Consider the following 23,557-nt stretch of genomic DNA (forward strand, 5'->3'; position numbering starts at 1 on the left):
GCCAAAGCCCCCCCTCACATTTGCGACTACACATGTTGTTCTAAGAACCCCCAGTGTATCTTCTAGTGACAATCCTAATGCCAGAAGAAGTTTGCCATTATACTCTCTAGCTCTCTCAATACCGAGTTCGGAATCTTAAAACAACTCATGGTATATGAGGGGAGTGCTTGAATAACAGACTTGATTAGAACTTCCCTCCCTGCCTAAGATAGCTTTTAAGTCGCCCAACTCTGCAACTTCTACCTAATTCAAGTTTTAAGTCCCTCAAACAGATCCCTCTTTAACCGAACGACCGTTGTGGGAAGCCCCAAATATTTCTCATGTTTGACCACTATAGGGACCCCCAACATAGCTACAACCACCTCCTGCAACATCCCTGGCACATTCTTACTGAATACATCAGCCAACTTCCGTAGGTTAATGAGCAAGCCGGAGCCTTCAGCGAATCGCCGCAAAAACGCCCGAACTATCTCTATCTCCTCGGTCTTAGCTGTGCAGAAGATCAAAGTGTCACAGCAAGGAGTAGATGCAAAATTCGAGGGCCGTGCCTACTGATCGAAATACCTTGGATGCCCCACCAATTGCTTCTCGTGCCGAATCATGCAACTGAGAACCTCTGCACAAAATAGAAACAAGTAGAGAAAAGGGGTCCCCTTGACCAAGGCCCCTTTTCGACTTCACATTCCCAAAGCGAGTACCGTTAAGTAGAAAAGAGTAGGAAACAGATGTAACACGTAACATGATAAGGAACACCACCGAGAGTGAAAACCTAATATAAGGAGCAGTCATTCAAAGAAATTCCACTCCACGCGGTCATAGGCTTTTTTTATATCAAGATTAATGGACACATGACCCGTTTGAACCCAGTACTTGTGTGCTAAATAATGGTTAAGCTCATGAGCTAACAGGACATTATCAGGGATAAGGTGACCGAGCACAAAGGTTGATTGGGTGGCTGAGATTAAACTATCAAGGAAGGGCTTCAGGTGATTAGCAATGGCCTTAGATGCTATTTAATGTTACATAAACTAATCGACCGAAAGTCCGTGATAGCCTCCGGGTGGGGACATTTAGGAATCAAGACGATATTAGTAGCAATGAGGCAGGGTTCCATAATCATGTTATTAAGAATATTCAAGATACGACTAGATGTATCGGGCTCTATAAAGTTTTAGAATTTATGAAAGAAAATAGGAGACATAATGTCCGGTCCTAGAGACTTAAGAGAATGTATTTGTTCCAGAGCCTGTTTGACCACAGGTTCTACTCCTGTAAGGCAACCGTCTATCGCACTTGGATCCTGTCCGGTAGAGCTGAAGATACGGCGGAAGTATGCCTCAACTGAACTTTGGATGGCAGACGGAGACAAGGCACTACAACCTCCCTCATCCTTAAGATATTTGATAGATTTTTGACGTTCCGTGGCCTGGGCATGAAAATAGGTTGTATTACGGTCTCCCTCCTTAAGTCACAGAGCTTTCTTGCGCTGCCCCTGTAGAATCTCTTCCTTCTATAACAACTCCTCTAATTTAACCTGAAGCGACCTAGCTTTTGCTTTAGAAGACTCAGTAACTATACCCTCCTTGAGCTTACCAAGAGTGGAATTGAGGTCCCGGATCTGCCTAGTGACGTTTCAGAAGGACAACCGATTCCACTCTATCAACCTAGTTCCGCACTCGTCAACTTTACTACAGAAGGCCGATCCTGGACTATCACCCAAAATCGACCCCTCACTTTGTGCCTCCACGTCAGCCACCTCCTCTGGTCGAACTTAAGCTACCTCAAAGCAAAAAGTAGCACTGCATGGTCCGAACAAGGTTCCACTTTATGGGAGACCAAGGCATTTAAGAATAAAGAGGACCATTGCCTATCACCGCACGCAGCAGGGTGGTCACGGTTATTACACCACTTGAACTCCGTAAAGCCAAAGTCACTCAGCCTACAATCATCCAAACATTTACGGAGGTTCTGCATATGCCATAATGCCCTACCAAGAACACCCTGTTTCTCATGATGATCCAAGATCTCATTGAAATCCCTATGGTCATGGTCAAACTGAGACTGTTCTGAGATAACGAAGCGGGCGCTAAGATTCCTTCCTTTTAGTTGCCTCCCCATAAAATCCTGTAAAGCGCCAGCGTCCAAGAGAACCCTCACCAGAAAGCAGACAGACAGGTGGCTTTGGCGGGTACTCCCAAAAAAACATATAGGCGAACGATCTTGGTAGGTGCCCCAGAAAATAGACAAGCAGGTGGCCTTAGTGGGTGGCCCCCAGAAAACAGATTGGCAAAGGAAGGAGATTGAAGTCATCCCCCTCTCATTTGGCCCATGAAGAGATCTAAAGCCCAAGCCAACCCCACCAATCTATGATGAGGACGGCCGGCTGAAAAATTACCAGGCTCAGCCCAAGAGGAAAGTCCATTACACAAAAAATGACCCAAGAAGGTAGCCAGATACGAGGCCTACCTTCCAAGCCCAGCCTTGGGAGAAGGGAGACGCCTTCAAGAAGCTGGGCTTCTTCACCTAATAGACTCCTTGCATAACAAGAGTTATTGCATTCAGGGAGTCATCCTCCAACCAAAGACGTACTGCTCAAGTCAAGGAGGAGATAAAATAGTGTCTTATCCCCGGATTTTCGCCTCTTTTATCAGAAAGGAGGGTTACCTCAAAGTTCCTGGGAAGAGGGACTCCTTCTCTATAAATACAAGCAGCACCCTTCAACATGGATACCAGGCAGCCCCCCAACAAACAGACCTTCAAGAAGCTAGAAATTGTCTTGTTGTTTCGCTGTAATTCTCAACTCATGCTTTTGTCATATTCTACTCACGAAATTCTTATTTTTATTTCAATTTCTCATTTCAACACCCACCAAGAGGGACACCTTCCATCCACCAAGAGGGACATCTTCAGTCCACCAACAGAGACCTTGAGTCCTCCCATGGGATACCTGCAATCCCTCTGCAGGGACTCCCTCCAGAATTTGGAAAACCACTCTCTCTTCTTGTTTTAGCATTCAAATTGCACTCTTAGCACGATTTCTTTCATAAAATTGCTTACTCTATCACGATTTCTTATTATATTTTATTTTTCTCCTAAATCTAATACTAACTTGGGTGTCAGGGTGCTAACGCCTTTTTTGCAGGTCTCATCTTCAGAATCGGCATTCGCTTTAGCCTAACCTTTGAGCATAGTCCATAACAATTGGACCCATGCGTTTTTTTAACGCATCAATAATAAATTTAAATAATTAATATTAAATATTAAATAATTTTAATTCAAAAATAATATACCCATGGAACGTACGGATTAATAACAAAATTTTTTAATTTAATTATCTTTCCTTGACTAGAGAGACCATGACTATAAATAAATGGTCAAGGAAGGTCTGCTCTATCCAAACGCAAGAATATATGTTTGATCTTGAACTAAATGATATTTATTTATTTTTTATTAAGAAAAGGAAAAAAATCCACAAAGATCAAATTGAAAAATTCCCATGTGATTGAACTGAAATGCGAATCCATTAAATTTAAAATTTCCAAATAATAAAAATCTGCCTAAAGTGTTCCTCACTCTATTGGAAAGTATTAAATACGTTCATGAATGGTGTGATTATGTAGATTATTATAAAATGAATTCTTTAATTAAGAAGCAAATCGAAATTATATAACTACATTAATATTTTAATAAATTACACAATTGACTAATAAATCGATTAGATCAATATCTTAATATAACAAAAAATTATGAAAATAAATTTCATAAATTTATGTAAAGTCAGATAAATACATGTACCTTTGATAGAACTGGAATTTGTATCCTTCCTCTAACCCGTCTAGCATATATGGGCCACATGTATAAAATATTATTTCGAATAAGATAAATGACATTATTTTTATATTCATGATATATATATATATTATATGATGGGGAATAAATCGAAAACTTGTAATCTAAACACACTTCGCACGCACGTCACGAACTAGAAAAATTCTTCTTCTTTCAATTGCCCTTTCAAGAACCCCCTTTATAATGAAATGTGGGGGTATTTATACTATCTTAACTATAAATGAGGGGTTGTGCGAAATTAATTTTACCCACTCACCAACTACTAATTTGTAGATACAATTTACTATTTAGGGGTAATTTAGTAATTATATGATAATTCAAATTGTACTATTTTTTTATTTCTTGTCGCTTTTTATGAAAATTATTTGACCTTCTTCTTGAGTCTTCCTTTAATTGATCTTCTTGTCACCATCAATATATTAATTGAAATAAAAAATAAAATATAGTTAAAAATAGGGTAAATTACAACGAACTCCTCTGATGTTTTGGTATAATTATGAATACCCCTCATTATTTGAAAAATTACAAATACCTTCCTGTTGTTTGATGAATTATATAATTCTTGGACGGAGGTACGAAAAATCGGATAGGATGGGTGAAAAAATTTTAAAAATTATAAAAATACGATTCACTCAATCCATAAAAAAATTAAAATTTTTAAAAAATAAATAAAATTTGTAGTTCTTAGTCCACTTTGTTTTAGTGAATAAAAAGTAGATGGAAACATAACGGAGACTAGCGGACTGAGGAATTGATAGACGATTGGTTGTTAAAATTAATGAATATTGATAAGTTTTTAAATAATAAGAGATATTTATAATTATATCAAATTTTTTTAAAAAAATTATTTTAATAGGCATCAAAATTGGTTTTGAGAACTCAACTATCACAAATGACATTTGATAAAGTGGATGCATTGAATTCCCACCAACCCTTCCGTTTCTATCTTTCCAGCTCAGACTGAGTTCATGCAGAGCTCTCAAAATCCAACACCAACTTTTCCTTCTCAATACTGTGTCGCAGACACGCACACACTATATATATAGAGAGAGAGATAAATTCTCAAATTCTACTCAGAAAGGGATTCCAACAGTGTTGCTGCTGTTCTTGCCTTAACGACAACGAAACCAACGAGGGAAAGAGGTAATTGAAGAAGCAAAGGCCGGAAAACAGAGTGAGTTCACAGAAATGAAGAATCTTTTTTCTTTTATATGTAATTTTTCCTGGTTATTTTCACTAGTCTTTTTAGGCTCCCGTGAATTTCCTTCGCATGCATGTCTATGCCCACCAAATTTGGACATTTTTGGTGATGCCAAAAAGAGTTTGGTACTTGGGTAGAGTATTTGCTGGGCCACTGCATGTCACCCAAGATTTCAGTTCCCAGGGTGAAAAAGATTCCTCCTTTTTAGTAGTTGTGGTGGGGTAAGGTTGGTGGGGAAAATGTTTGGACTTATTGCGTTTCAGTTTGGAATTTTGTGAGTATAAGTTCTGTAGGGTGTGTTTCTCTGTGTAGATATGTATTAGAATTGCTTTTCTGAATTCAGAAGAGTGGGGAGCTCATTGAATTACAAGGTGATATGCATTTTTTAATGATTCTTAGAATCTTAATTCAGGTTCACCCACATAATTGAACGTAAAATGGTTGATTTTCGCCTTTAATTGGCTTTCACATGGTTTAATGCAACTTTCTAACCTTTCTTTTCTGTTGCTTTTTATTTGTGAATTGAGTATCTCTTGGGAAATGATTAGGAGTTTTGAATTTTTTCCTTGAGAAGTGACACAGGAATCGGTTGAGAAGTACTGTGTGTACTTGGAGGTTGAGGGAACTGCTGATTTGCACCAGCTTCCTGCAACATCCAGTTATCTGTTTCTGAGTTTCTTGTTCCACTTGACTTGTAGATTTAGAAAGAATGAAAAAACATATTTCTCATTTTTGTCTTTGGACATGAGCAAAGGCTGCAGAGAGTTGAATGGAATGTATGGGTACGCCCTTATTGGATTTTTGTCTTTCATGATTCATCATCAATATAATCCTTTTATTGTAATTTCTGGGGACTGCAGCAACATCTTCTATTACGACTCATCATCCATATGTCACACTTCATGATATCTAATTGTTATGAGATAAATCTACGTTTCTGTTGAGAAGTATAAAGCAAAGGTATGCATTTGATTTGGATAAATATGTAGAGGTTTCTCTGAACATTTGCATAGTTGACACAAAAGTCCAGTGGGACTAAATTAGAACTCTTTCTATAAGGTTTTCCTGGGTGCTGAAAGTAGTATATGATTGTTTAATATCTTCTTTTTTGTAAATCTAGTTCTGCTAACCTTTAATTGTTTTCAGTCTGTTGGTTAATTAGTGAAAATGGTGACAAGAAGAGTGGATCTTCGATCAGACACTGTCACTAAACCAACTGAAACCATGCGGGCTGCAATGGCGAGTGCTGAAGTTGATGATGATGTTTTGGGCTATGACCCAACTGCTGCTCGCCTGGAAACTGAGATGGCAAGAATCATGGGCAAGGAAGCAGCATTATTTGTCCCTTCAGGCACTATGGCCAACCTTATCTGTGTGCTCACTCACTGTCAGATCAGGGGAAGTGAAGTCATTCTCGGAGATTATTCACACATCCATATTTATGAAAATGGAGGAATTTCTACAATTGGAGGTGTTCATCCAAGGACAGTCAAGAATAATGAAGATGGAACAATGGATATCAACCTAATTGAAGAAGCAATAAGGGATCCGAGCTTCGAAATATGTTATCCAACTACTAGGCTCATCTGCTTGGAGAATTCACATGCGCAGTAAGTCTTATCTTTTAAGAGAAGATACTATTGAATTACTGAAAGACGTCCTGCCATATTATTTATTAGAATTCATTTTAAGTTTCTGATGTTTCAAACTTTGACGTGAGTTATTCTGCTGGGTTTTTCATTGGCAGTTTGGCCATCTACTTTACCTTGCATCGAGAGTCTCACTTTTCTGCATGTACCATTTGATAATATCTGAAGAAACTTTTATATAGAACTTAGAGAAGTGGATGATTTAGGAGAATCAACCATCCATATCAAAGTGAATAATTGCACAAACATATATCTCTATTCACTGAAGGATATAACAGATAAAACTTCTGACATCTGGTGGCCTAATAAGGAGCATGAGCTCAAGCAGAATGACTAAAAGCCTTTGCATGGTGGGCCGAAATTATTATGAGGTTTCTTTAAATTTGGAGGATTGTTAGCGCTTTTTCTATGAACGTGTTATGCTTATCTTTTCTTGGTGGGAGCAGAAATGTGGTTGGTTCTTTTGTAGTATAAGAAGATGCATCAATATGACAAATATCCAATGTGCAATTACAATGAAAAATAGCAAAACAAAGAAACAACAATATTGATGGAGGTTGTGAACCTTTTACTCTGAGAAACATGAAATTTCTCTTCTTAGTAAAGTCACATTTTAGTCCTTTTTCGTTGTTTGGTAAGGATGTCAGGAGGAGCAGGAAATAGGTGGATGTACTCAAGTTCTCCTTGCTCAGGTACACAACTTCTTTGGAAGTTGGATAGGTGGAAGGATTGGGCTGAGAAGTAGAAATCCATAATTCATGCATAACAAATCTCAGGACATATAGCTAGTCCGGAATTGAAAACTTAATACAGGAGCATTGAGTTTCATTGGAGGCACGCTAGCACACCTTGGGCTTGATGAAGATTCATAAAATATGTGGTAATACATAGTCACATTGTTTGAAACATTTCCAGTCGTTTTGGTAGACGGCAATGGAATTGTTAGAGCAGATGTTCGTTTTAGAAGGGCGGCTTTAGAAAGTGAAAATTATCTTCAGGGATCTGCCATGTTTGATGCATCGCAAATCACCTGAAGAAATTTTCCATTTGTGTGTTTGAACCTGTTGATGCATAAAAATGGAGATCTTCCAAATACTTCGTTACATTCATTCTTTAGCTGGAGTGACATTATAGATGACACTAAGACCATTTGTTCTGATTGTTCCTATGGAACTGTACTGGCCTGCCTTTCGTAACGTATATGGGAAGCTAGGATATTACAGTTTTCCAATTCTTTTGTTCTGTTGAGAAGTACTTTTCATCCCTTCTTGTGATTGTGTTCCCTTATGAAAAATATCTCTTATTGATGCAGCTCTGGTGGTAGATGTCTGTCTGTAGAATATACAGACGAAGTTGGAGACCTAGCAAAGAAATATGGGTTAAAGCTTCATATTGATGGAGCCCGTATTTTTAATGCATCTGTGGTGAGTCAATTCCCGTCCCACAAAGCATTCAGCATATTCATATAAGCTTAAAAGTATGTAACACTGCCCATTGAGTTGGACAATTTAATTTTCCATGATTGCTCATGCATCAATGTACAACATATCCCTAAGAAGAAGCAACTGAGATAAGTAAACAAGTGTGTTTAAATGAGAATTTGATTTATGTTATATGCAGGGGAAGAAAATGACAAGTTATTGGAAATTGGTGTATAATAAGTTAACCCAATAAGTAGAGAGAATAGAAGAAAAACATCAGATGGAAATAAGAAGCCTGTGGAGGATGGTCTAATCTACATTATTTATATCTCTTGCAATTTTGTTCAGAGCGTAAATGTCCCTATGGACGTTATTAAAGGAATGGAATGTTATTATGGTGGTTCAACTGAGAATGTTAATGAAACAGATTTAGTTAACTGTAAATGGTAGTCAACAAAGATGATGTTTTCAGTAATTTTGTTCTATTAGGGGAAGGCTACGGAAGGTTACATGGCCAATCTGGAATATATGATCCAGGTCCTTGGTGGGATAAATGGAAATATTAATTGATCTAGCGCGGTTCTCGGAAATGACAGAATCCACAAGACCAGTTTCAGACATGCTTGATGTTGAATTTAACTCGTGAGGATAGTTTTCACTCTTTAAATGGATCATATTATCATGATCATGAGGAGAGTTAGCCAAAAGGATATTGAACGTCTCTTGTCAAAGAATAGGATTCATGGTCAAAATATAGAATTGAATATCTTTGTTAAGTTACTCTGCTTTCATCAAGACAGCAAAGAATAATTCACAAATGGGCAATTAAGAAGAATGCCCAAACAAACTAGTCTGGAGCAAAATCTAAAACCTACAAACAGAATTACTAGGTCTGACATAACTTTCATTAATTCATGAGTAATTATATTACCAACAGTTCTCATTCTCTATTCGTTTTACTAGTCTTACGGTAGCTTTTATAGCCTGTTGTCCACTAACTAATCTATTGTTAAACAAAAATCAATTTTTGATGTTAAAACAAATGGAGGTGGTCAGACTCACAGGCTTGAGCATATTCTATTAAGCACTTCCTGTTCTCCATTTTTATTTCAAAAGCTCTGTATCACTGAATTTAACATTGGTAACTTTGTCCACTTGTTGTTGAGTCAATTTCAAACTACTATAATATTCACTTGATCTGGATACTACATGTACACATACTGCTGAAGTGTGCATATAAATGAGATACGAAAGCATCATTTATCATTTTGCTTTGATTTCCTAGCATATGATGTGCCATCAATTGTTGAGGAGAACCGCTATGTGCCAAGAAGAGACCACAAACTCATTGCTGATCATGGGATAGTTATGAAGTATTACTGTCAAAATTTTGTTGTTTATATAAAATTTCAAACATGGTGCCATAGATTCTCTGCACAAATAAAACGATCATGTGGAACATTTATACAGTTTTATCAGTGTGTTAGCATATGTATAACTTACTGGAAACCTGGGAGAATGCAGACGTAACATCAAATAAACAACATTTTAAGAGGCTTGGCCTAACTTTTTACTTTATATCCTTACACCATGTTACTTTCTGTAGCTAAAAATGGGATATGTCTGTTTTCCAGGCTCTTGGAGTTCCTGTTGATAGGCTTGTACGGGCTGCTGATTCAGTAACAGTATGTTCAACATTGTTTCCTCAGTGATCTTTATGAACTTTCTTGAAAACCGTCGCAAAATAAGTTTGTTACAATTGTAAATTATTGATTCATTAATTGGTATGGATGGTTCCAATGGTTCTCTTGCTTTTGTTACCACCCCCACCGTCTAACTCCTGGACCAAACTATTATGTGATGTAGGCTTGCCTATCAAAAGGTCTTGGTGCTCCAGCTGGAACTGTAATTGCAGGTTCAAAATCCTTCATTTCAAAGGTAAGCTATCTTCAGATTTTTTTCATCAGACTTCAGATCCTCATTTCTGTTGTAATTGACAGCAACCTCCTTTGTCTTTGGATCTATTTAAAAGGCTAAGATTCTTCGGAAGACATTAGGCGGCGCTATGAGACAGGTTGGTGTCATATGTGCTGCTGCTTTAGTTGCATTGGGAGAAAATGTTGGTAAGCTTGAAAGTGATCACAAGAAGGCTAAGATTTTGTCAGGTTAGTTTCTAACATGGATTTGAATGTTAACGCCAAAACCCACACCTATATCTCTGTAACACTATTTTTTCGTTATCACTCAGAGGGGCTTAACAAAATTGAAGGTTTAAAAATTAACCTGGCTTCAGTGGAGACAAATATTGTAAGTTTCATTACTGTTATAGCCTTAAGATAAAATTAGTTAGCTGCTTTGCACTGGCCTCTCTTCATTGCAAACTTACTAATATGTTGTTTAGCTGTCTTGATTGGCAAACCTACAAAATTTCAGTTCTTTGGGCATTTTAATATTTTAAACTAGTGTTTAGTATTAATCTTTGCATTTATAATATAACCAGAACTTTATTTTTGAAGACCTGAATTTCTATCTCAAGATTCTTATATCTAGCTTCCAGTATGAATATAGCTTTCAGAGATGTTCAAACAAGCTTCTATTTTGCTAATGCATCATCCCAATCAAACTTTCTACTTTAAATGCATCCATCTCTAGGTAATTCAAACCTATTCTTATGTCTGTGGAATTGTTTAATCAGTTGACATATATTTAAATCCAATAAAACAGAATTCCAAGTATATGGGTCTTGTTGCTTATGCATTGTAGATAGAGTTGTCAATTAATTTGAACTAGTCCTGCCAACTATGAGAACCTATATGGGGAATTCCAGGTGATTGCTTCCAGAAACTTTAGACTAGAAAGGTTCTGTTTAATTGTGTTAGGTTTTTAGAATCCGTTAGTCTGCAGCCCCCATTGTGGTTAGAGCTACTCAGGAAAAGAATGAATGCATGTTGTAACTTACCCAGTCAGTGTATCGATTTGTACTAATATAACCTGATTGATATGTAATTGCAAATTCTCTAGATTCTTAGAGAAGGCAAGTCTGATTTTCAGTCTATTCATCGAAAGTCATAATTTAAGTCTTTTCCCTTTTATGTTATCAGGTCTATTTTGATATTCTCGAGGAAGTGGGTATCACGGAAATAGAACTAGTAAAAAAACTAGAAGCACATGGTATACTTGTGATGGCAGAAGGTCGACTCAAGTATGGCTTTTCTCTTCAATTATCTTTAACTCTGCATTGTATCATTTTACTTGCATGCATTCGTAAAGGGCACTGCGGCACTGCTTCAGTAGCTCTGCTTGGAGTCACTGTAATATTCATGCATCATGCTGTAATATTCATTAGCTGATGGGAGTGTATGCATCATAGCATGATATTAAGTTCCCGTTCAGTTTGAAATCAGGTGTGATTTGTGAACCTTGATGGTCTGTACTACTGGTACTCAAATATGTTACAGGAAGTAATCACAAGGTTAGACAATCCTTCCTTTTCTAGTGTGAGATTTGAAGGCATCAGAACCTACTATGTTGAAACCTTCCCTTATTTTCTGCAATTTACACCAGCACCATCACTGGTTGAGGTGTCGGATATGTAGAGAATCATGACCCTCGTAAGCTGCTACATTTACAGAGATTCGGCATTTGCAATCATCTGTATTACTTCCATAATGCCATTCTCAGCAATAAAGTAGCTTGGTCTTCCAATAGTACCTTAGGTCATGTACTTGAAATAAGTTCTTTGTAGTTATACAGCCAAGCATTATAATAATTGACAGAACTGCCATACCTCTTTAAAGTTTAAATTGACCTGTAGGAAATCCTAGTTTGACATTCTTTACACCTGACCATGACATTGAGTGTTCTTTGTAAACTGATCGATGTTTCAATTGGTTTTAAGTTCAGCCTCAGGACTAAAGAAGCTGAAAAGTACCTTGATGTGTGAGATAGAAAATCTTGAATCATTTTCTGTTGCAGACTGAAGCAAAGCAAGTATTTCAGGCATTTGCTATTGTGATGTATGCACAATCTGTGTTGCATCCTAAATAGGCCTTACGAAAAGATCTGTACGGTGAAGAACAGTTACCTTGTTCTTCACTTCATTAAACTTGTTTAATATTGTCATTACATGAAACCAGATCTTATACCAACAGAGGACAACACCTACCTATGACTACTTCAACACTTTCCTAAGTGTGGTTGTGCAGGAGTCAGGACCTGTCCGTGTTTGCTTTCTCAGAGCACTTACAACTAAAATTCTGTTCATGATTATGTTGTAGTAGCAAAATTTTGTTCCTGTTTCTTCTGCCCTTCATCAGCATTCTCCTTGATGTCACATGAACATTTATAAACAACCTCTTATAAAGCAATTATTTGACAGAATCAGGCTTGTCATTCACCATCAGATCTCAGAATACGACGTTCAGTACACACTTTCTTGCATCCAGGTTATCTTTTTGGTGTTGGCATCTTCCACATGTGATTATGACCCTGAAGTTGGAGTTTCTGTTGATCCTGTTCTTGTCTTGCTCTTGCAGAAAGCTGTAACTGGAATGAAAGCTGAAAATGGTGGCAACTGAGGCTACAAAGACTTGATCTTAACTTGGTGTTAATGATGTTTGCACTTGCAACATATCAGTTTGAAACTTGTGTTTATATGGTAAAGTGTTAAACTGCCCAAGGAACTCAACTCTGGAAAGTAGATCCTGAAAACTTCTACATGTTATATTATCCATCCTATTGCAAAATCTGTCTTTTTTGGTCCAATTGAGGAAATTTATTTGATGTAGGCGATGGAAAAGCTCTTTTAATTATCTAATGACCGCTGAATGCACAAGTAAATTAACTGTTGATGGATGAACAGAGAACACTGTTCTGATAATTTACTCTATTCATGTGGCTGAGAGCCTTCACAACCCAGGCACAACGACGCAATTATTCCCCACGCTCTACCACTGAGCTAATAACCCTGTCATGTGAGCCTCCCGCTAAGAGCCCACTATGCCAAAAGCAAGAGAAACCGCATCTCTCTCTCTTTTCTTTTTTTGCCCCCATGTCCCTTCACCCGGAGGGACATGGGGCGTAACAAAGGGATCTCATCGGCTTATTCCAATTTAGGATAAGCTCATGAGCTTGGTCTTACGTCACCGTCAAGAAATGAAAGAAGACTTCCATCTCCAAGTTTAACACGCAGGTTAGTAAATCTTATTAGGTTCCACTTTCGTTCTGGTCTTATTTGGCAACAATTAATTGAATCAATGCAACAGAAGTCTGTAGCTAGGGATGATAATAAGTCGGGCTTGGGGTGAATTTGTGATCCAATTTGCTAAGAATTATTTGGATTTTGGGACCCAATTCAATTCGGATCCAGAAGCTAGTAATATATTTTTTGAAAAAAGAATACTCAAAACTTTCTAAATATGAAACAATAATGTTATTGAAAATAAATATTCCTTTAGTATTCTTTTAGTAAGTGTATAAGAACAAGTTTTACATTTTTAGATATTAAACCTTTTATAAGATTTTTGAAATAATTTTATATCATTATTTTAATTTATAGGAGTGTTATTTTTATGTATTACATGTGAGTATAAAAGAAATATATACATATTTTATATATGAATTAGGGTTGTCTTGCATGAGTGGTGACCGATGGACTAGACCATGCTGCTTTCCGACGGTTAGAGGATTTCAGCTCGCAAAATGTTCAACGGCATGTAACGTGTTAAATTGTTTGAGGGCATGTGTTTGTGCTCATGTTTAGCTCCCTCTGCTTTTGGAGGCATAACTCCCTCATCCTCATTCGACCTTCTTTTCATTGGAGTCATTGGCCTCCCATTTGCAATCTCCTCTATTTTTATGTGCTTTTCCGTGCTTGCTAATAACTCCTCTTGGATAGCTAAGATTCTCCTGATGTCGATTTCTTGAACCTGTTCTTCCTTCAATTTTGTTGCACGATACTTGCTAAAAGTTCTGAGTTTACATGTGGGACTTCGAGGACAGCCTCTGGAAACATTTGGACATACTCTCCTTCATGAGCATGATGGACTATGGTGAACAAGTACGAGGCAGTCTTAGGATACCGATTGTTGATTGCAAAGTGGTGCACGAAGCATCATGAGAGATGCTCAAAAGCCTGTAGATACAGGAAGCAATTGGCTAAACCAAGTCAAAGTTTTCTTAGTGAGAGTTGTACGCTTGCAGAACGCTACCTCGCTTGTCCAGCAAGTCTGCTCTAGCCAGAAATTGATCAGTTAAAGATCGTGGATCAATTCGAAAATGCGGTGGAAGCGTGAAGGACAGTCATAAAAAGCAATAAAGGAATAAAATCAGATCAAAGGGGTGTGTCTTTTGATCATTCCCAGGTGTTCAATGCAAATAAAAAAACAGAAAATATATAAAATAGACATTCGTTTAAAAATAGCAAAGGATGAAGAAAAGCGAACATAAAACTTAACCACGAAAAATACATTTTCTACATTCTCTATACGGCTACTTGCGTTGACTCCTTTCCGTTTTTGGATCCGTTCACTTAGAGGATTCAAGTATAGAACTCCTCTAAAGTTAGTTCACATCACACCGGGAAGATAGAGCTAACCTCTTTCTAGAAAAAATTAGATTCATGGACGAAACAAATTTCAAAACACACTATTAATTAATATATTTGAAATTTTTTTATCCTCAACTTGAATTTAATTAAAAAAATAGATAAAATTGAAAAGAAAGGAATTTATTTTCATATTTTGTGTCCTAGAAAACCGAGAGGCATATGAGTAGCAAGAGAGATATGAATCAGTGGAGAGAGAAACACATTGTGACCGAGCCACTAAGTTCATCTTTGAATGAGTCTTTCTCCTCAATCTTGGCCTGCAAGGTGGCGGCCAGGACATAAAATATTTGAATCCAGCTTGTTTCAATTTATTCAATAAATTAATTCAAGTACAATAATTAATTTATTGAATTTATTATTTAATTCAATTAAATAGATAATCAACAAAAAATTCATGCAAATATTTGATCTAATTAAATATACATATGTCCAAATATACACAATTAACAAATGTAATTTATTATTCAAGTCTAAACACATAATTAGTCCAGTACTAATTATTTGTAGCCGATCTCCACTAATTAATTAATCTAATTTATTAATTTAGACAAGTTTATCTACTAATTAATTAGTTCAATCAATTAATTAGCCCAAGCCTCTTTTAAATTAATTTAATTAATTTAAAAGACTAAGTCAAATTTAATTAATCAAATCAATTAAATTTTTGGATTATTCATCCAATGAATTATCCCAAATAAATGATCAAATCATTTATTTTTCTCTATGAATAAATTCAATTCAATTAAATTAATTTGTTTTTCTCAAAATTAATTTTTAAATTAATTTCATCACTTCAGCAATGATTTGTGTGTGACTATTTAGTTTACCTTCAGCCAGTCTTGAGCTTGTTTCCCACAAAATTAATTAAATCTAGTTTCATTAATTATTTTTTTATTATTTCATAATAAAAGAAATATTTGTTACAACAGGTAGACGTCTACCAACGGTCCATGACACTAGAGAGTAGTTGAATGTTGGCGTGAATATGTAATCTCCGAGTTCCGTACAGTCCTTCTGTCGACCTTTTCCTTGGCCTTAGTATAGGGTATGGAATTAGGCTTCTATTCTCATCTTGACTAGACAACTGTACTTCGTATTCTTAGATGTGTTTACTCTATGATTCGATCTAGGGTACCTATCCCTAATCGATCAATCGCTTTGGACAAAGACTTCAAGAGTTTAAACCATCTTGCATAAGAAAATTACTATCAAATACGAATAAGGAATAAATTCTCTTTTGAATATACCGTCTTTGCCACATACTCCGACTGACCACTTATAATGAACATATCTTACAACACAGTTACCGTTCCCCGAATCTAAAATAGAGTCTTCCTATGCACGTGATTGTTATGATTTTTCAAGCTTGAAAACTAATCCTGTACTATCAGAATCGAAAATTTCGATTGTACCGACCAAGCCCTCAAGACTTCTATATGACGACTCCCGCTAATAAGTTTACTCAGTGGACTGCCTTATTAACCAACCCACTAAAATGATATGGACAACCTACACCTCCCACAGATGAAACACCCCACTGTAATACTTAGCGCAATCTCTATAGGACTCTCGATACCCTATCTCCAAGTTTTCGACTTGGAATATTTCATACCAACCCTTAGAAGTTGGCTTCATAGTTGCCAACCTATATATAGCCTAATTCTACGGGTTTAATTTTTTCGTCTGTGGGCATTTGTTGTGACACTAAAAAGCCATTCAATATAAGTAGTAAGCACAACAAAAACATGACTCAAAGACGAATACTTACTCTATTCATCTGATCAATATTACTTCAATAAATATTAATGAATTCCTCAAACAGTCAATCTAATTAGCTTTTTTATCACTTATTCTAACATTTAGGTTGTCTTGCGAGTCTCCTACTCTATTATACTCATTGAGGTTCGGGATTTTGATCCCGAGTTATACAATTTCGGCCAATATGAGTGCGAAACAACTACGCCTTGGTGGTGCAGTCGCTAAAGGATAAGTCGGGAATTCCCCTGGTCTTGCAAGGTGGAGGAGATGTTTGATCCCCCATCCCCTTTGGAGGCTCTCATCTTTGCATTAGCACTCCTTCATGAGGGGGCGAAGGAAAATGGTTGTTTTCACAGATACCTCCCCTAAGGGATGGTGAGAGGAAATGATCAACTCTGGGCTGAGCCACCCTATTGTTTACTTTCTCTTTGTTGTTCCTCTTTCTTCGGCTTTCCCGGGAGCCAAGTGAGCGTCTTAATCTCTATGAGGACGGTGAGGGGGTGTATCCCTTGTTCTACGACACACTAGGCCACCTCTCTAGTTGTAGCTTGGGCAAAAGCATCCTCAATCAAACTTGTGTCTTTTGAACTAATGGTGATGGAAGCGAAGCACCAAACCACTCCCGAGCACTTATGTGCATGTTTTAGAGGTCATTGACAAAAGGGGTTTTCTGGTTTGGTTGACAAGAGGAAAGTGGTCATCGCCTCTTCACTTGAGTCCCCTACGTCCAACATCTTCATTCTAGCTTGCAATCGAATATGTACCTTCAATGCTTAGATCAGATTTTCTTCACACAACATCCAGTTGATGGAAGCAATTTTGTGCAACCAACTAAAATGATTTTCCCAAGAGCATGGAAACAAAAATACAAGTGCAAGAAAATATTACATCTCTCCTAAAATCATATACTATTCACATACACTTTATCCAAATTAAAATTTTCTATGAAATAAAAATAATAAATGAAGAAGTTAGGTTTATGATTAACCAAACTTTGTTAAATGCTCTAAGATTAATGAATATACCAAGAGGTTTAAAATTTCGAGAATGGAATTGGACGTCAAAAATACACTTTAAACTGCTTCGAGAATTATTTTATATCTACTTATATATTTGTTTTTTCCGTGCTTAATATATGTGGAAGCTTAGGGACTAGAAAATATGGGTTTTCGTGATGAGCATGAAGATAGAGATAAGACATAGGGTTCAATCCTAAAATGTTATATATAACAAATTATGTTGTTACTGTGCATGTTGGCTACATTTATGTTAATTGTTCTGGTATTTACTGATCCAAAGTTTACACTGCTCTTGCTTTAATTGCCCGGTGATCACTTAGAATGAATTTGACCTCTACATTTTAAAAATAATCACATTTTTTTTCTTTTGTGTAAATAAACAATTTGTTCAAACATCTTTTATAAAAATAATAAATACATCAATTTAATTTATCTTAATTGGAACTATCACTCACAAGTTACAGCGCAAGCCTCCATGGCTAAGTCCCAAATTTTAACACATAAATCAAATCCTGAGACCTATATTTTTCCGACGATTGCTGACACTATACTCTTGTAATGTAACTATCACAAAATTGCTGGTCTACTGAGCCAAAAGGAGCAAATTCAGCAACTGTGAATCTGCATCGTCCCTCGTTCATCTGTAGTACGAGGCTAGAACGTGAAGCATGAGTGCTGTTGATGCAGTTACAAGCAATTCCTGAAACAGTCATTAATCATCATTACCTTCCTCAAGTTAAAATATAAGTTGTCAATTTGTTAAAAGAGCAACCATATCAATTAATTATTTTAAGAACGGACATTTAAAGATGTACCGGTTCCTGGGACATTTGCGGACTCCATTAAAACCTTAACCGAAACAGAACCTCACAGATATTGCAGTGGAATGGTATTACCAAGAAATATGTATAAGGAATCTGATTGAAAACAGAAACCTAAAAACTTACAAACTATGCATCAAACATGCTAGGTCTGAGGCTTTACAACCTTTGAGTAACGAAATAATGTCGGGTGATGCAAAAGTTACATTCCATAAGATCATGACCCGAACAACTTGGGAAAGCTAATTGTGATTTGGTATCATTTGAAAATGATGTGAGTTGGAGATGATAAGCCATAGAAACCCATCGAATGTTTGAATCATTTCAAAATTGTGCATTCTGACTCACGACTTAAGTACGGTAAGGAAAGAACAGGTTGCAATGGGGTGAATAGCTCTTTGCACAAAAGTTATTTTCAGAGAAGAAGTTCAGGGAACAAAGAAATAATTTGACAAATGCATTTGGAGAATTGTTTCTTTGGAAAACGGATAATGATGAATACTAATGCAACATGTCTTTTAAGGGTGGAAGGGGGGTGGGGGAGGATTTTCCTTTGGGAAATCATTAGGGTTTTGGGAGGTGAAAAATAGATAGCAAATAATTTAAGGAATTTTTATAGTACGCCAAAGAAACATGATTTTCCAAAAAAAATTCTCAAACATGTTTTCCTATAACAAGCTAACAGTCCGATTGCAGCCTATAGTTCTCCATAATAAATCTCTGAAAAGATGTCTGCAAAGACAAGAGGCTGAGTCGTGTCAATCATCGAGCTAAATAAGGTACATGGAGGAGTTTCGACAAGCCTAATTGACTATACAAGTCCAGCATAACGAGTGTCTCTTACAAGCATAGGATCACACTGCATTTTCAAAATCTCTTTTTCTTACTTATCAGTTTGTAATCAACTTGAGAACTTAAACTAATATCAATTCCGAAGAATTTTCTGATAGGTTTCCTAACACTAAAATAATTCTGTAACTCACTCATCCTAATTGTTTTGCCATTAATTTTCAAGTAAGAATTTCGGGAAATGGATCAATAGGCTTAAAAATTACTAGTATTCTGCCACGTCATTTTCTTTCCACTTCATTTTAGGCCAACTCCTATCTTCAGGCCACTCTCCTTTTCCCAAAATGTAAATATAACTCTCCCCAATATATATTTGCAAAGGTTAGCATTTTAGACTTACCATATTCAGTTTCATTCTAGAAGGGCATAACTAACTAACTAGACTGCAGCAAAAAGAATATCATTATGACAGAACGACTTGGCACTTTGAAAAGTTACAATGATCTGACTACGAGTATCAGTCATTATAGAAATCTATATGAAACAAAGGTTCTTCATTTTATAGTGCTGGACAATGGTGATTACCTGGTTGTTGAACAAGAAGACAGGTATATAACCGCCTGCAAATTCAATCACATTTAGAACACCAGTGTACCCCTGCAATTTAATAATGTTGAAAATATCATAAAACTAACTTAAACCAAAATATAGAGTTGAACTTTTGTCCATAATAGCTGAACCGTGAAACTGATCAGAAAGAGAGAAGAGAACACAATCTTGCCAAGGAAGTTATTTTTGCTGGTTGCAACATCTATGATCACATAACATAAAATAACCCGCGTGGAGAGATCGTGAAAACAATCAATATCTCACTTAAACAAGATAATATATTTTCTCCAACCTGGAAACTTGCAGAAAAGACAAGGAGTATGTTTTCAACATACCAAAGATGCAAAAGCTACACAGCCAAAAACCAATGCAAGAGATCGAAGTAGCCGTTTGCCCATTCGCAACATTCGCCCTTCATCCTCACCTTCTTCCTGCAGCAAAGATCACCTTGAAAACATCACTGGAAATAATGCTAACATCTTTAGGATGTAGATAACACCCATCAAAAAAAGAAAATAAGATCTTTCTTGAAGAAAAAAAACATGGAAGAGTGAAAAGAATTATTCATTTCCTGCCACAACTTACCGTAAATGTCGGAGATGCAGGTGGTTCAAATGCCTTTAACTTCTCAAATATCCGGTAAACAAACACAAAGGCTAAAAATTGAAGAGGCTTATATTCAGCAGTTCGCTTGATAAAAATCCAAGCTGTCTGCAGATAGAGAAGGGAAATGAATAATACATATCTGCATTTTAAAAGCTAACCACATCAAGGCCTCAGTTTCTTTATATATACTGCACGAGATACATCAGTTGAAACTTTATTTTTCATTTCCTAAAAACCAACCAATCAAGAGCTCAGTTCTACATGTATTGAGCTGAACATTCAAATATGCAACAACGCTATAGTTATGAATTACAATATAAATTTCAACACAATCTTGCATCTTATAACAGGGCTAAACTCAAAATTATTGAACACACTTCTAACTAAATTCCTGTTATGCCAACTGAATGTAAGAGAGGAAAATGAAATCTCATTTAATCATGAGGCCAGGGTATCCTTCAGCATTTTAAACTATCTCAGAGTGCGAGGAGTTATTAATGTTCACGATCCTAGTACATTGTAAAGTACTGACCAACCTATTCAACCTATCCCTCCTCTCAAGTCCTCTCCCAGAAAACAAAAAGGACCAAGGAAATGGTAAATTAAAAAAAATATAAAAACAGGCCCACTTACAAATACAGCTGATATTGCCATGTTGATTCGAACATCTTTGACCTCAGATTTGGCAAACCTGAAACATGTACCAGATAAATATCAAAACTTGAAAACGATGAATAGAAAAGTGGAAGTTAACATTGATATTCCTATTTCTCAAGGAAATCCATCGATACATTTAATTCAAATTAAGTCATCAACAGCAGTGCAGAATCAATTTATACAAGGGCATGTACATTCAAAAGATGAGACACAAAATTAGCAACAAAGTTATTATTTCTCCATTAGTCTATTTATTAGACATAAGGATGGGATATGAAAGGTTCACTTAACAGTATTGGATCTGTAGCACATAAATCATGTTCAAGATGTGTCTTATTAGGGGCATGCATTCATTCAAGATTATAGAGACATCAGAAACTTACTTGAACAACATTAATTTCCAAAGTTACTCACTGGAAATCCACAGATAGAAACGCATACCTTGGGCCCCATGGAACAACTGGCAGCTTGTCAGCATACTTTATATCTTTTGAAACCTGAGCTTTATGTAAAAACAAAAATGATTAAATATTACATAGAGTTGATTACAGAACAGAAACAAACATATATCTGAGGATATGACTGTTGAATCTTATTGTTGACAGGTGCACATAGGGGGGTTATGAGATTTGTAATCCATCGATGGGATGGGTTCCATTTGGTTCTCTTTGGGGTGATAATTGACCTAGGGGCTTTGCTGTATTTGATTGAGCACAAACGTATATATATTCCATTTACTATAGAAGTTCCTCGGCAATTTATTAGAGGAATGTTTCCAATCAACATAGTTTGTTCTTGCATATCTCTACTGGTTTTCCAAATTAATCCCACAGATACATATAATTAAGAAAAATATGTGAGTGATTCATGCACAGCATTTCTTTCTTTTATCAACGGTTCTACGAATTGATATCTTTCAACAAATAATTGAAATTTGATTTCATGATCTGTATCTTCAATTGACAATTTATACTCCTTATTCAATTCCTGATAGGTATACCTTTCCTTTTCGTATATCGCCTTATTTTTTAATAGGCAATCTTCTCCTTCTTCCAAAATCTTGGTTAATCATAAATACATAACTGGGTGTAGGAGTTCGCCACAGACCCCTATTCCTACAAAACATGTGAAATTTAACCGTCATCATCTTCCATTTGCTATAACCGCTTACAGATTATAAGTAGGGGTGGGCAAACAGAAACCTCTCTGGAACTCAATGCTTAATTCCATTATGTACTAAAGAGAATAAATCAAAATCATATGCCGCTAAATCTTTTCCATAATATAGCTATATAAAGCTATTACATTTCCACTTTTCTTGAAAAGACACTAAAAAGTTATTAGTTAAGCCCACTAGGCATTGCCAAGGTTGCTTCACCAATACTTCGTTTACAAAGATATATGTATGGCAAAACTTGAAAAACAGAGCATTTTTATACTGGAAAGTAATAGTAAACAACTGCAATGCAACATAAACAAATCAAGAAAATGCAAATGGAATTTCTTAATTCTAAATGACTTGGAAGCTCAGTGGAGCAAGAATCAAGTTGCTATGGTCCACCACCTAAGTCCTTTACTTCCATCACATTAGACCAAAGAGGGTGATTTTACAAACAAGAATGTGATTGAAAAATAACAGTTCTGGAGATTTCATATCATCATATTTATACATTATAAAGACAAAGTTGACCTTGATCCAAACATTAATAAAGGTCGGGAATATCTGGAAAAATATGTAGAGATCTATTTAACTTCCAATTGCAAACATTCAAAGCAATGCAGCAAAAAGAAGTAAACCCTTACATACCCGAAACGAACCGAATGTCTCACCCTTCTTCCGTTTCGTCAACTGAGACATCATTATTTTGTCGTATGCTCTTTCCAACTAGAGATAACATATTTAACAGCAGTAAGTACCACAATTTAGCAAATAGAATGCTTTGTGACATCAATATTACAAACTTTATATTTTCAAGAAAATCAATAATAACATACTTGGGCTGCAGCAGCTTCATCACCTCTCCTCTCAGCATCTTTGCGCTTTTTTGCATACACCGCCTTCACCATGTCAAATCCCTCGAGGGGATTTACACCAAGAACCTTTTTAAAATAAATGAAATCAATAACGAGAAAAGCACAAACGCTCAAAATGCAGAAACAGAAGAAAATTTTACCTCATAAGGATTGAACTCGCTATTTGCACCAGAGCTTCCAGCAGCAGAAAATGCCCCAAGCACCACCCTTTTTCCGTTCATTTGATGCATTCTTGATACTCTGACGCAGATAAAAGATAACCCCACATTCATATTGAGAACGGACGAAACAAGAACACAAAATTGACCAAATTAAGATGAGAGAAACATCAAATAAAGGAAAAAACTAACATATTTACCTGAGAAATGCAGGTTGAATTGGAAGTGCATTAGCTTTAAGAAAAACATTAGCAGGCGTAAATTTAGAGGTTTTGGTGCATTGGATTATCGCCGACGCCATCAATTTTAGCGAGAGAAACAGCCAACTTTGAAAGATTGGAGTAGGGCTTTTCTGGGGTTTGCTCGCAGATGAATAATA

At 36.3% G+C, this 23,557-nt stretch overlaps 2 protein-coding genes across 5 annotated transcripts; one reads left to right on the top strand and one right to left on the bottom strand.

The window, feature by feature from the left end:
- Positions 1-4,768: 4,768 nt before the first annotated feature.
- LOC105179667 (low-specificity L-threonine aldolase 1) lies at positions 4,769-12,884 on the top strand. 4 transcript variants are annotated; one of them, XM_088879777.1, is made up of 10 exons: positions 4,769-5,023; positions 6,213-6,660; positions 8,012-8,123; positions 9,755-9,805; positions 9,987-10,058; positions 10,153-10,285; positions 10,369-10,427; positions 11,222-11,322; positions 12,499-12,565; positions 12,656-12,884. In XM_088879777.1, coding segments are annotated over exons 1-10 (1,086 nt in total). In that variant the 5' UTR covers positions 4,769-5,022; the 3' UTR covers positions 12,698-12,884. The 4 variants fall into 4 exon arrangements, with proteins under 4 accessions (XP_088735903.1, XP_088735904.1, XP_011101617.1 ...); XM_088879778.1 differs by having other exon boundaries at positions 4,771-5,023; positions 6,197-6,660; XM_011103315.3 differs by lacking the exon at positions 4,769-5,023 and adding an exon at positions 5,075-5,421 and having other exon boundaries at positions 6,197-6,660.
- A 5,003-nt stretch (positions 12,885-17,887) lies between these two features.
- Positions 17,888-23,539, bottom strand: CJD1 (Chloroplast J-like domain 1). Its single transcript, XM_011103317.3, has 10 exons — positions 23,379-23,539; positions 23,161-23,260; positions 22,982-23,086; positions 22,794-22,871; positions 21,428-21,483; positions 20,963-21,020; positions 20,309-20,434; positions 20,059-20,154; positions 19,700-19,771; positions 17,888-18,204 (listed from the first exon to the last, which is right to left on the bottom strand). Exons 1-10 carry the CDS (start codon positions 23,477-23,479, stop codon positions 18,142-18,144), a joined length of 855 nt encoding a protein of 284 aa, XP_011101619.1. The 5' UTR covers positions 23,480-23,539; the 3' UTR covers positions 17,888-18,141.
- Positions 23,540-23,557: the final 18 nt, after the last annotated feature.

This window comes from Sesamum indicum, linkage group LG4 (genome assembly GCF_026168435.1).
Source record: "Sesamum indicum cultivar Baizhima isolate 11 linkage group LG4, ASM2616843v1, whole genome shotgun sequence".
In the NCBI taxonomy this organism is placed as follows: Eukaryota; Viridiplantae; Streptophyta; class Magnoliopsida; order Lamiales; family Pedaliaceae; genus Sesamum; species Sesamum indicum.